Here is an 11,567-nt window from a genome sequence, read left to right as displayed (position 1 = left end):
TCACTCTGTCACCCAGACTGGAGTGCAGTGGCCGCTCCCAGCCACCGCAGCCTTGACTGCTGGGCTCCAGCGATCCTTCCGCCTCAGCCTTTCCAAGTAGCTGGAATTACAGGCATGCGCTACCACGCCCGGCTGATTTTGTGATTTTATTGTAGAGATGAGGTCTCCCTGCCCAAGCAGGTCTTGAACCCGAGGGCTCAAGCAATCCACTCACCTCAGCTCCCAAAGGCGCGGGATTACAGGCTGAGCCACCGAGCCCGGCTCACAATGGCTTTTATAACTGGAACTATGACGTAAATGCCAACCTACCTGAGTGTCTACTCTGTGCCAAGCAATGTTTTTAGCATTTCACATCACATATATTAAATCCAGTTATCAAAACAATGATATAATAGGCATTTGCCTACTTTAATTGATGAGGGATTGGAGACAGAGAGGGATTATAGGTGTGAGCAATGTGCCTAAAGCCTTATGCTTCAATCCAGAAGTCACCAACTCTCCTTTTAACTCTCTAGTGATTTATAAAAGTATAGATGTTAACAAACCATAAGATAACTGTGAAGGTAAAACCCCCAGGTATTACTGAAACTGTCAGTAATTAGAGGAATGTTTAATGATACTTCAAAGCATAAAAGGACACTATCCCTCAGAAATGGGAACTACCCAGAAATTTTATGACACCAAATTATTATTATTATTATTTTTTAAGTTGGAGTCTCATTCAGTCACCCAGACTGGAGTGCAGTGGCTGCTCCTGGCCACCATAGCCTTGACCTGCTGGGCTCCGGCGATCCTTCCGCCTCAGCCTTCCAAGTAGCTGGAAATACAGGCGTGCGCTACCATGCCCGGCTAATTTTTTTGATTTATTGTAGAAATGAGGTCTTGCCAAGTTGCCCAGGTGGGTCTCGAACCCGCAGGCTCAGGCAATTCACTCACCTCGGCCTTCCAAAGTGCGGGATTACAGGTTGAGGCACCGAGCCTGGCCAACACCAAATTATTGAAGAAGTCTCAATCAAATCAGTACCAATATGCAACTTTTTTGTCTTTAAGTAGGAGTCTCACTCTGTCGCCCAGGCTAGAGTGCAGTGGCACACTCATAGCCACTGCAGCGTTGACCTACTGGGCTCAGGCGATTCTTCCACCTCAGCATCCCCGCAAGATTAGAAAACACATAACTTACAAAAATGGAGGTGATACTGGTCAGAAAAAGGGGATAAGAAAGGTGAAGAGTTTTAGTATCTTATTGGGCTGAAAGTGAAAGAAATTCTGAATGACTAGGTTGGTTATGAAAACAAAAGTCCCAAACAGGTAGGACACAAAAGGTCACGAGTGGATACCTGTACATCTTAGATATACTGTACTAGTCTTGTTTGTAATGAGTCTCTGTTCAATAAAAATTGGCCCAAGAGATAACGGTGAGGTTTTTTCCTTCTTTTAGCTGTTTTTCTTTGGGACCAAATACATGATAAAAAGTCATCATACAAAGAGCAAACAATTCTTTCAAAACTGTCTCCATTCCTGAGTTAGGAGACTTCATTCCTCTTTGACCCAACAAGTCTTGCCATTTTCTCCCAGCTGTACACTTCCCCTGGCCACTAGCTGGAGGGCTGCAGGAAATAGCCTATGTTCTGCTAATTTAACTCTTTCAGACAGAGTTGCAACAGTGTCACCCCTCTTCACAGGAACGGCTTCTTGCAAAATGATTTGTCCAGCATCTACGTCTTCCTAAAAAGTAAGCAAAAGTTTTGAACGTTACCCTCTAGCCAGTGCAATTTGCATCTAAATACTAATATTATTTTGGTAGAATAAGACACACTCACGGCCACAAAGTGTACAGTGCATCCAGTAACTGTGACGCCGGATTCCAGGACTTGCTCATGGGCATTTGAACCCTTAAAAGAAGGGAGCAAGGATGGGTGAATGTTCAGCATTTTTCCTAAAAATTAAAAAAGTCATAGTTAGTCAGAATTTTAGAATCCCGAGTATTCTGTCAAAGGAATATATATTTTTCTGTTGGAAGTCAAACAGAAGTTGGATTTCTGGGGTGGGTGTTCTTTGCCAAACACAGAAACAAGGTAAAGGGAACTGAGTTTTCGTCCATAGAGATCCAGGCAGCAGTTACCTGCCTTGCAGAGCCAAAAGGCATGCCGGGGACTCTGAACAGGAACTCACATTCCTCTGATAACTGACAGGAAGGGGGAGGTCTAAGCTGGATGGTAGGGCTCTTGAAGAAAATTCAGCTTGCTCTTGGCATTTACTATTAGAAAGAGGCAATAAGTTCTTGCATAGTGTCTATGTGTTTGATTTCTTTTTTGTGAGAAAACAGGAGTTTATTAAGACAGAAGCGCTCCCAAGCGGGAGGGGGTCTGAGACAGGGTTGCCCTGTGCTTGACTTTTAACTACCAAATGATGAGTCTACCAAGCAGATGCTGGATTCTGTGTGCTTTATGTCATCAAAGACATGGCCTGTTTTTATTTTATTTTATTTTTAATTTTAATTTTTAATTTTTTGAGTTGGAGTCTCACTCTGTTGCCCAGACTGGAGTGTAGTGGCACACTCCTGGTTGCTGCAGCCTCGACCTGCTGGGCTCTAGCGATCCTTCTGCCTCAGCCTTCCAAGTAGCTGGAACTACAGGTATGCGCTACCACACCCAGCTAATTTTTTGATTTATTGTAGAGATGAGGTCTCGCCAAGTTGCCCAGGCGGGTCTCGAACCCGCGGGCTCAGGCAATCCACTCACCTCAGCCTCCCAAGGTGTGGGGTTATAGGCTGAGCCACCGAGCCTGGTGATGGCCTGTTTTCTATTACGTCATAAGTGCTCTACCTATATTCACACTAAGAAAACATAAACTTTTTGGAGGGAAAAAGCAGTAATACAAAATACTATGTTTTCTGGGTAACATTTTCCTTGCCCTCCTCTGGCAATGGTCCATGCTTCCTAAAAAAAGATGAATTCCATTTTGGCACATAGGAGATCACTTTCTTTTGCATCTATACAAGTAAAAAAGAGTCTTCCAGGTATTTACTCAGAAGATAAAATATTATCTTTGTGGTAATGTAAACAAAACTGCTATATTAGAAAAAGTGATTAATTATAGCAAGCCAAAGAAAATTGATAAAGAGCAGAATAACAAATCACCATTGTATCATTCTTGAGACTAAAGCAAAAGGAATAAAATTATGTACTATGTTAAAGTAAAATATCATAGTAAATAGTTTACTACTGGGATTGCTTAGCAAGTTAACCATCCTACAGTTCATTTGCAATTGATTTCTCAATGTGATGTTAAAAATTTTTGCTTACCATTCCATTTTCTGACAAAAGGACCAGACAGAATTCTCATGAACCCAGCAAGACAGACTATGTCTGTGGAGAATTCTTCAAGGACTCGGTCAACTGCATTGTCAAATTCTACACGATTTTTATATAATTTATGATTAATTACCTGTAACAGAAAAAGGTAAGCACAACCCTTTTCAGTGAATTACCAAAAATAATTTAAAACTCAACCTTTACATAGATCATACTTCATGCCCTTGTGAGGATACACCTGATAGAAAGATTACTAAGAAAGGGACAGGATGAAGTAGAAAGGCAAGGCCAACACCCACCCAAAGTGCAGGTCCAAAGAACAAGTGCCCCACAGATCCAGGTTCTGTGATGGCAGATTAAGAGTTTAACTACAACCTGCAGGAAAGATACATTTCCAAGAAACTTACTCTGGTGGGAATACCAGCTCTTTCTGCTTTATCTAACCCGGCCACTGCAGCTTTGTTGGAGATAACGACAACAATGTGTGCAGAACTATCTGGTTCTTGAGTATTCTCTATGAGTGCTTGAAGGTTTGATCCTGAAAAGGGAGAAAAACAAGGGAGCTCATACATTTTTCTTCCTTTTTTTTTTTTTTTTGAGTCGGGAGTCTCACTCTGCTGCCAAGGCTGGAGTGCAGCGGCACGCTCATGGCCACCCCAGCCTTTACCCGCTGGGCTCAGGTGATCCTTCTGTCTCAGCCTTCCAAGTAGCTGGAACTACAGACGTGTGCCACCACACGGTTAATTTTTTTATTTATTGTAGAGATGAGGTCTCATCAAGTTGCCCAGGCTGGTCTCCAACCTGTGGGTTCAGGCAATCCTCTTACCTCAGCCTCTCAAAGTGCTGGGATTATAGGCATGAGCCACCATGCCCAGCCTTCACATTTCTTTCTTTCTATCTTTTTTTTTAAAGCAGGATTTATTAAGAGGACAGAAAAGTTCCCACAATGGGAGGGGACCTGAGGAGGTTGCCCCACGCTTTTAAAAAAGAGATATATGCTATTTTGAATAGGGAATGGTCAAGCTTTCTGAATAAATGTCTTGAAAAAGATTGGTGACATATGTGAGTCTTTTAAATTCTCTTCCTATTGGGATAATAGATTAATAGCTTATGAAAAACATAGGTATTCCTGCTAGGATAGGCCTTAGGATAAATAATTGCTCCTGTAAAATACTGTATCTTGTTATCTAGCACTGCAGAAGAAACATAACGTGATGTTAAAACTGATTGATGAGAAATAAGCTGGTTAACTAAGCAAGAAAAATCGACCCTCTCAAGAGTGAACCACTAAGGCCCTACAATAGTTTATTTGCTTTATCATCAATCTGGGCCTAAAATAACCTTAAAATCAACTTGTAAAGCAATTACACTTCTGAGAATGTATCCTAAGTAAATAATCAGAGCCAGGTGTGGTGTCTTGTGCCTGCAGCTCCAGCTACTTGGGAGGCTGAAGTGGGAGGACTGCTTGAGGCCATAGGTTCAAGACTGTAATAGGCTATCATTGCACCTGTGAATGACTACTGCACTCCAGCCTGGGCAACATAGCCAAGACACTGTGTCTCTCTCTCAAAAAAAAGGAATAATCAGATATGCTCAGATAAGCATTTAAGAACACTTTTTAGCTAAGCATGGTGGCTCACGCCTATAATTCCAGCATTGGGAAGTCAAGGAGGGAGGATCATTTAATACTGCTCTGGGCAACATAGTGAGAAAAATGAAAAAATTAGCTGAATGTGGTGGCATGAGTCTGTAGTCCTAGCTAGTTGGGAGGCTGAGGCAAAAGGATTGCTTGAGCCTAGGTATTCAAGACTGCAGTGAGCAATGATTAAATTTACAATAGAGGAAAAAAGGTATGCTATATCCGTCTGAGAGACTACAATACTCTTTTTTTGTCTTTTTTTTGAGTCAGAGTCTCACTCTGCCAACCAGGCTGGAGTGCAGTGGCAAGTTCACGGCCACCACAGCCTTGATCTGCTGGGCTCAGGTGATCTTTCTGTCTCAGCTTTTGAAGTTGGAACTACAGGCATGCGCCACCACATCTGGCTAGTTTTATGATTTATTATAGAGACAAGGGCTCGCCATGTTGCTCAGGCTGGTCTCAAACCCCTGAGCTCAGGTAATCCTCTTGCCTCCGCCTCCCAAAGTGTTGGGATTACAGGTGTGAGCCACTGTGTCTGGCTTTATAATATTCTTAATATATTCTATACACAAAGATAAAACATAAATTTGTTCTTTTGGTTTTTGTTTTTGAGTTGGAGTTTCACTCTGTTGCCCAGGCTGCAGTGCAGTGGCAGGCTCACTCACGGTCACCGCAGCCTCGACCTGCTGGGCTCAGGTTATCCTTCTGCCTCAGCCTTCCAATTAGCTGGAACTACAGGCAAGAGCCACCTGGCTGATTTTATGATTTATTGTAGAGACAAGGTTTTGCCAAGTTGCCCAGGCTGAACAGTTGCTCTTTAACTATATTCTGACATCCTCTACTTTTTCCTCAGAAATTGTTTCAAATTCTTAAGAAAAGTGGAAAGACTAATGATGCTGAAACGACAACACTTCAGCTTGGGCAACATGGTGAGACCTCATCCCTACAATAAATAAAAAATAGCTAGCCAGGTATGGTGATACATGCCTGTAGTTTCAGTTACTTGGAAGTCTGAGAAAGAAGGATTACCTGAGTCGAGCAGGTCGAGGGCTGCAGTGGCTGTGAGTGTGCCACGGCACTCCAGTCTGGGTGACAGAGTGAGACTGTGACTCACAGAAAAAGAACAAAAGACAATACTCCCTGATAATTCCATCCCCAGACTCAGCTTGAGGGTATTCTTAGTCTGAAAGAGCACAGACAGTGAAGAAAGAGCATTCTTCAGCTCTCCAGTGAAGAACAAGTCCATCTTACCTGTTCCAGATATTAGGACAGCCACTCTGGCCTTTTGCTGGACAGATAAATGATTTTTCAGATATCTATTCTTCAACACTGACCCATTTATCTGCATGCTTTCAATCAGATTCTTGACTTTCACACGAGACGAACCTGTTTCAAACATACCCATAAGTAAAACATAATTATGAATGAACAGGAATAATGAAAATAATTTTATGAAATATTGTAACTTCAGAATGCTATATTCTGAAAATAAAATATGCAAGGATTAAAATGAATAAGAGGTTTGTATCACTTAACATTACTCATTCATTAAAACTTGCTAAAGGTGAACATATGTAGTCACCTACTTCAACTAAGACCTACAGAGCACATCACTATTTTGAAGCATGTAGTGGATTTATTACTGCTTTCTAGTGTTGTTTCTACTCCCCAAATCTTCCTAGTGAGACCATTCATGATAGTGCCATGACCTCCTGGTCTCAGGGGAGGCATGTGACCTAACAAAGCTATTTAAATACTAGATATGAGATGCTGAAAGAATGTCTCTCTTTTTTTTTTTTGAGTTGGCGTCTCACTCTGTCGCCCAGACTGGAATGCAGTGGCTGCTCCCGGCCACTGCAGCCTCTACCTGCTGGGCTCCGGCGATCCTTCCACCTCAGCCTTCCAAGTAGCCAGAATTACAGGCATGCACTACCACACCCGGCTGATTTTTTGATTTATTGTAGAGATGAGGTCTCACTGCCCAGGCGGGTCTCGAACCCACGGGCTCAGGCAATCCACTCACCTCAGCCTCCCAAAGGCGCGGGATTACAGGCTGAGCCACCGAGCCCAGCTAAGAATGTCTCTTTCTTACTGTTATGTGAGCTAAAGGATGCTATCTTTTTTTTTTTTGAGTTGGAGTCTCACTCTGTCGCCCAGACTAGAGTGCAGTGGCTGCTCCCGGCCACTGCAGCCTCAACCTGCTGGGCTCCGGTGATCCTTCCGCCTCAGTCTTCTGAGTAGCTGGAATTACAGGCATGCACTATCATGCCTGGTTGATTTTTTTATTTATTGTAGACATGAGGTCTCGCCAAGTTGCCCAGGCAGGTTTCGAACTCGTGGGTTCAGACAATCCACTCACCTCAGCCTCCCAAAGTGTGGGATTACAGACTGAGCCACCGAGCCTGGCTTAAAGGATGTTATTTTTATTGTATTTGGAGAACGTGCCTGAAAGTGAAACCTACATAACAGAGGAAAGAAAGGCAGATACAGGCAAAATCAACAAACTGACATCTTTTTTAGCTAATCTGAGTGGCTATTTTATTCTGCCCCTCTGCTGAGTTTTAGCATTTGCAGCAGAGTCCTGACTCATATACCATACTGGCCAGGATGCTTGCTCACTAACCCTTGAACTGAGCTGATTCATAAAACAGAGCCACAAGGTCTTGAATGCAGGGAGATTTCTTTGGAAAGTGATCCTTGGAGTGTAGTTGTGTATGCATGAATGCTACACAGGTGTGAGAGTCCTGAGGCAAACATTAGGAGATATGTGGTATCACTGTGATGGGTGCTGTCACGTTACACCTGTGTAAAGATAGTTGCCGTAGCAATGGCTAGACTAAAAGGTGGGTAGAAAGCTTGTGAGGCAGGGCTTAGATATATTTAAGATTATATACCAGTTGGGAGCGGTGGCTCAAGCTTGTAATCCCAGCGCTTTGGGAGGCGGAGGCAAGATTGCTTGAGCTCAGGGGTTCGAGACCAGACTGAGTAACATGGCAAGATCTCGTCTCTACAATAAATAAAAAAATTAGTTGGGCATGGTGGCACATGCCTATAGTTTTAGCTACTTGGAAGGCTGAGGCGGAAAGATCACCTGAGTCCAGCAGGTTGAGGCTGCAGTGACTGTGAGTGTGCCACTGCACTCCAGCCTGGGCAACAGAGTAAGACTCCCACTCAAAAAAAAAAAAAAAAAGATTATACACCTAAAAGTAAATAAGGAGCGAGTACCTTCAGGACGTGCGACCACACAGCCAATTACCCAGGCTTCTTCCTTGTGCTGCTGAATATCTCTTAGGATCTGCTCTGTTTGATCCTTTGATACCACGAGGGCAGCTCCAATCCCACAGTTAAATGTTCTAGCCATCTCTTCTTCAGAGAGGTGTCCTTCCTGCTGTAACCATGAGAAGACTCTGGGGATCTTCCAGGTCTGGGCATCTGAAAACAGGCAACAGTTGTTTGATTAACCTGTCTCACACAAAGTATAAAAGTATGCACATATACAAAGATACAGAAATTACAATCAGACTTTGCTATTTTACATAGGGCAAAACTATAAATTGACCTCTCAGGAGTTCTTATTTGGGAATCCTTCTGTACCTTAGATATTAAAAACATTTTTTGTTGACACACATGACCGGTATTCACATTTGAGTAAAGTTTTGTGCCTCATCAGAAATGCTCTAATAGATTAGATGTGCTAGCAGGTGAATTCCAGTAAAGGCTGGCATACTATCCTTTTGTCAGTGTTTAGCTGGGTGTTAGTGATCACCAAAATGTACCCTAAGTATGATTCAAAAACCACACGGCTTATATACAGATTTAGAGGAAAAGCAAACACTAGTCAAGAAAAGTTACACTACATCAAAGATTTAAGATCAACACCCTGTTCCTCTCATTTAAAATGTAGACTTCTAGCCGGGCTCGGTGGCTCAGCTTGTAATCCCACGCTTTGGGAGGCTGAGGTGAGTGGATTGCCTGAGCCCGCAGGTTCGAGACCCGCCTGGGCAACTTGGTGAGACCTCATCTCTACAATAAATCAAAAAATTAGGCGGGCGTGGTAGCGCACGCCTGTAGTTCCAGCTATTTGGAAGGCTGAGGCAGAAGGATTGCTGGAGTCCAGCAGGTTGAGGCTGCGGTAGCTGGGATTGTGCCACTGCACTCCAGGCTGGGTGAGAGTGAGACTCCAACTCAAAAAAAAAAAAAAAAAAAAGTAGACTTCTTAGGCCTGCTCTTATCACAAATAATACAACAAAATTCTCTAATAGGCTGGGTGTGGTAATCCCAGCACTTTGGGAGGCTAAAATGGAAGGGCTGCTTGAGTTTATGAGTTTAAGCAACACAGCAAGACATCTCTACAAAAATATAAGACAAAAATAAAAAAATTAGCTGGGCAAAGTGGTGTGTGGGTGCAGTTCTAGTTACCTACTTGGGAGGCTGAGGCAGAAGGATTGCCTGAGCCCAGAAGGTTGAGCTACAATGAGCTGAGATTGTGTCAATGTACTCAAGCCTGAGTGAAAGAGTGAGACTCTAGCCAGGCTGGGTGGCTCAGCCTGTAATCCCGCGTTTTAGGAGGCTGAGGTGAGTGGATTTCCTGAGCCCGTGGGTTCCAGACCCGCCTGGGCAACTTGGCAAGATCTCATCTCCACAATAAATTAAAAAAAAAATCAGCCGGGAATGGTAGTGTGTGCCTGTAATTCCGGCTACTTGGAAGGCCGAGGCAGAAGGATTGCCGGAGCCCAGCAGGTTGAGGTTGTGGTGGCCCGGAGCGGCCACTGCACTCCAGTCTGGGTGACAGAGTGAGACTCTAACTCAAAAAAAAAAACCGAAAAACAAAAAGAGTGAGACTGTAAAAAAAAAACAAAAAACAACTCTAACAAAGTTTTTAGGTAAAGAACTATATACACACAAAACATTCTTTATTTTTCGAGTTGGAGTCTCACTCCATCGCCCAGGCTAGAGTGCAAGGTCATGCTCATAGCCACCGCAGCCTCAACCTGCTGGGCTCAGGTGATTCTTCTGCCTCAGCCTTTCGAGTAGCTGGAACTATAGGTACGTGCTACCACGCCTGGCTAATTTTTTGATTTATTGTAGGGATGAGGTCTTCCCAAGTTGCCCAGGTTGGTCTTGAACCTTTGAGCTCATGCAATCCTCTTACCTAGGCCTCCCAAAGTGCCAGGATTACAGGCGTGAGCCATCGTGCCTGGCCACAACATTCCTGAATAAAATAATTTGGATAGTTCTTTGGGATCTCAACTACAGAATCTGATTTATAAAAACTACACTGGATTACTTATAATGTTTCTAAGCAAGGGAAGCCAATGTGAACTTAGCTTTTCATTAAATAATATGGTTAACTATCAGTGTCCCCATTTTTTGGTATATTTACAGGATAATCAATTTTTTACTACTCTGGAGTTGGTACAATTTTTATTTTATGTTTTTTTGAGTTGGGGGTCTCACTCTGTTGCTCAGACTAGAGTGCAGTGGCATAATCACAGTTTACCACAGTCTCAAATTCCTGGGTTCAAGTGATCCTCCTGCCTTGGCCTCCCAAAGTGCTGGGATTACTACTGCACCTGGTACAACTTTAAAAAAATGCATCACATGTATATGAATCTTCCTTATTAGATTTAATTCCATTTACACTAACTGGGAAATGTCCATTCTTAAAAGTTGATCTCAAAGGATTTAACGACCACAAAGTACATCATGCTCTCAACAGTTAAAAGTGAACAACAGCCAAGCATGGTGGCTCACACCTGTAATTCCAGCACTTCAGGAGGCAGAGGTGAGATGATTGCCTGAGCCAATGGGTTTAAGACCAGTCTGGGAAATATGGTGAAACCCTGTCTCTACAATAAATAAAAAAATTAGCTGGGTGTGGTGGCACACACTTACAGTTCAGTTACTTAGAAGGCTAAGACAGAAGGATTGCCTGAGTCCAGCAGTTTGAGGCTGCAGTGGCCATAATGCCACTGCATTCCAGCCTGGGTGACAGAGTGAGACTCTGACTAAAAAAAAAAAAAAAAGAAAGAAATAATAATAGCAACTTAAACTCAAATAGTGTTACATCTGTAAAGTGAAACACTCATCATCCAAAATGATGTTGTTATAGTAAGTAGATGATAATGTATTAAATGGCAAGACAAATAGCAGATAACCAAACTGCTGTCTCATTTAAGCAAAACAGTATTCTTTTTGAGTTGATGTCTCACTCTGTCGCCCAGACTGGAGTGCAGTGGCCGCTCCCGGCCACCGCAGCCTCGACCTGCTGGGCTCCGGCGATCCTTCCGCCTCAGCCTTCCGAGTAGCCGGAATTACAGGCATGTGCTACCACGCCCAGCTGATTTTTTGATTTATTGTAGAGATGAGGTCTTGCTGCCCAGGCGGGTCTCGAACCCACGGGCTCAGGCAATCCACTCACCTCAGCCTCCCAAAGGCGTGTTTGTTTTTTTTGAGTTGGAGTCTCACTCTGTCGCCCAGACTGGAGTGCAGTGGCCGCTTCCGGCCACTGCAGCCTCGACCTGCTGGGCTCTGGCAATCCTTCCACTTCAGCCTTCCAAGTAGCTGGAACTACAGGCATGCGCTACCACACCCTGCTGATTTTTTTATTTATT

At 43.4% G+C, this 11,567-nt stretch overlaps 1 protein-coding gene across 1 annotated transcript; it reads right to left on the bottom strand.

Moving 5' to 3' along the window:
• Positions 1-1,373: 1,373 nt before the first annotated feature.
• Positions 1,374-8,385, bottom strand: LOC103255831 (trifunctional purine biosynthetic protein adenosine-3-like; the record flags this gene model as incomplete). Its single annotated transcript, XM_008053773.1, has 6 exons — positions 1,374-1,725; positions 1,821-1,936; positions 3,306-3,447; positions 3,722-3,852; positions 6,205-6,339; positions 8,179-8,385. Coding segments are annotated over 6 exons (923 nt in total), but the record flags the coding sequence as incomplete, so codon positions are not given.
• Positions 8,386-11,567: the final 3,182 nt, after the last annotated feature.

Source organism: Carlito syrichta, unplaced genomic scaffold, assembly GCF_000164805.1.
Source record: "Carlito syrichta isolate Samal-C Ts95f unplaced genomic scaffold, Tarsius_syrichta-2.0.1 Scaffold288442, whole genome shotgun sequence".
NCBI classification, from domain to species: domain Eukaryota; kingdom Metazoa; phylum Chordata; class Mammalia; order Primates; family Tarsiidae; genus Carlito; species Carlito syrichta.
The sequence above is the reverse complement of the archived record's forward strand: the minus strand, read 5'-3'. Positions and strand labels throughout refer to the sequence as shown.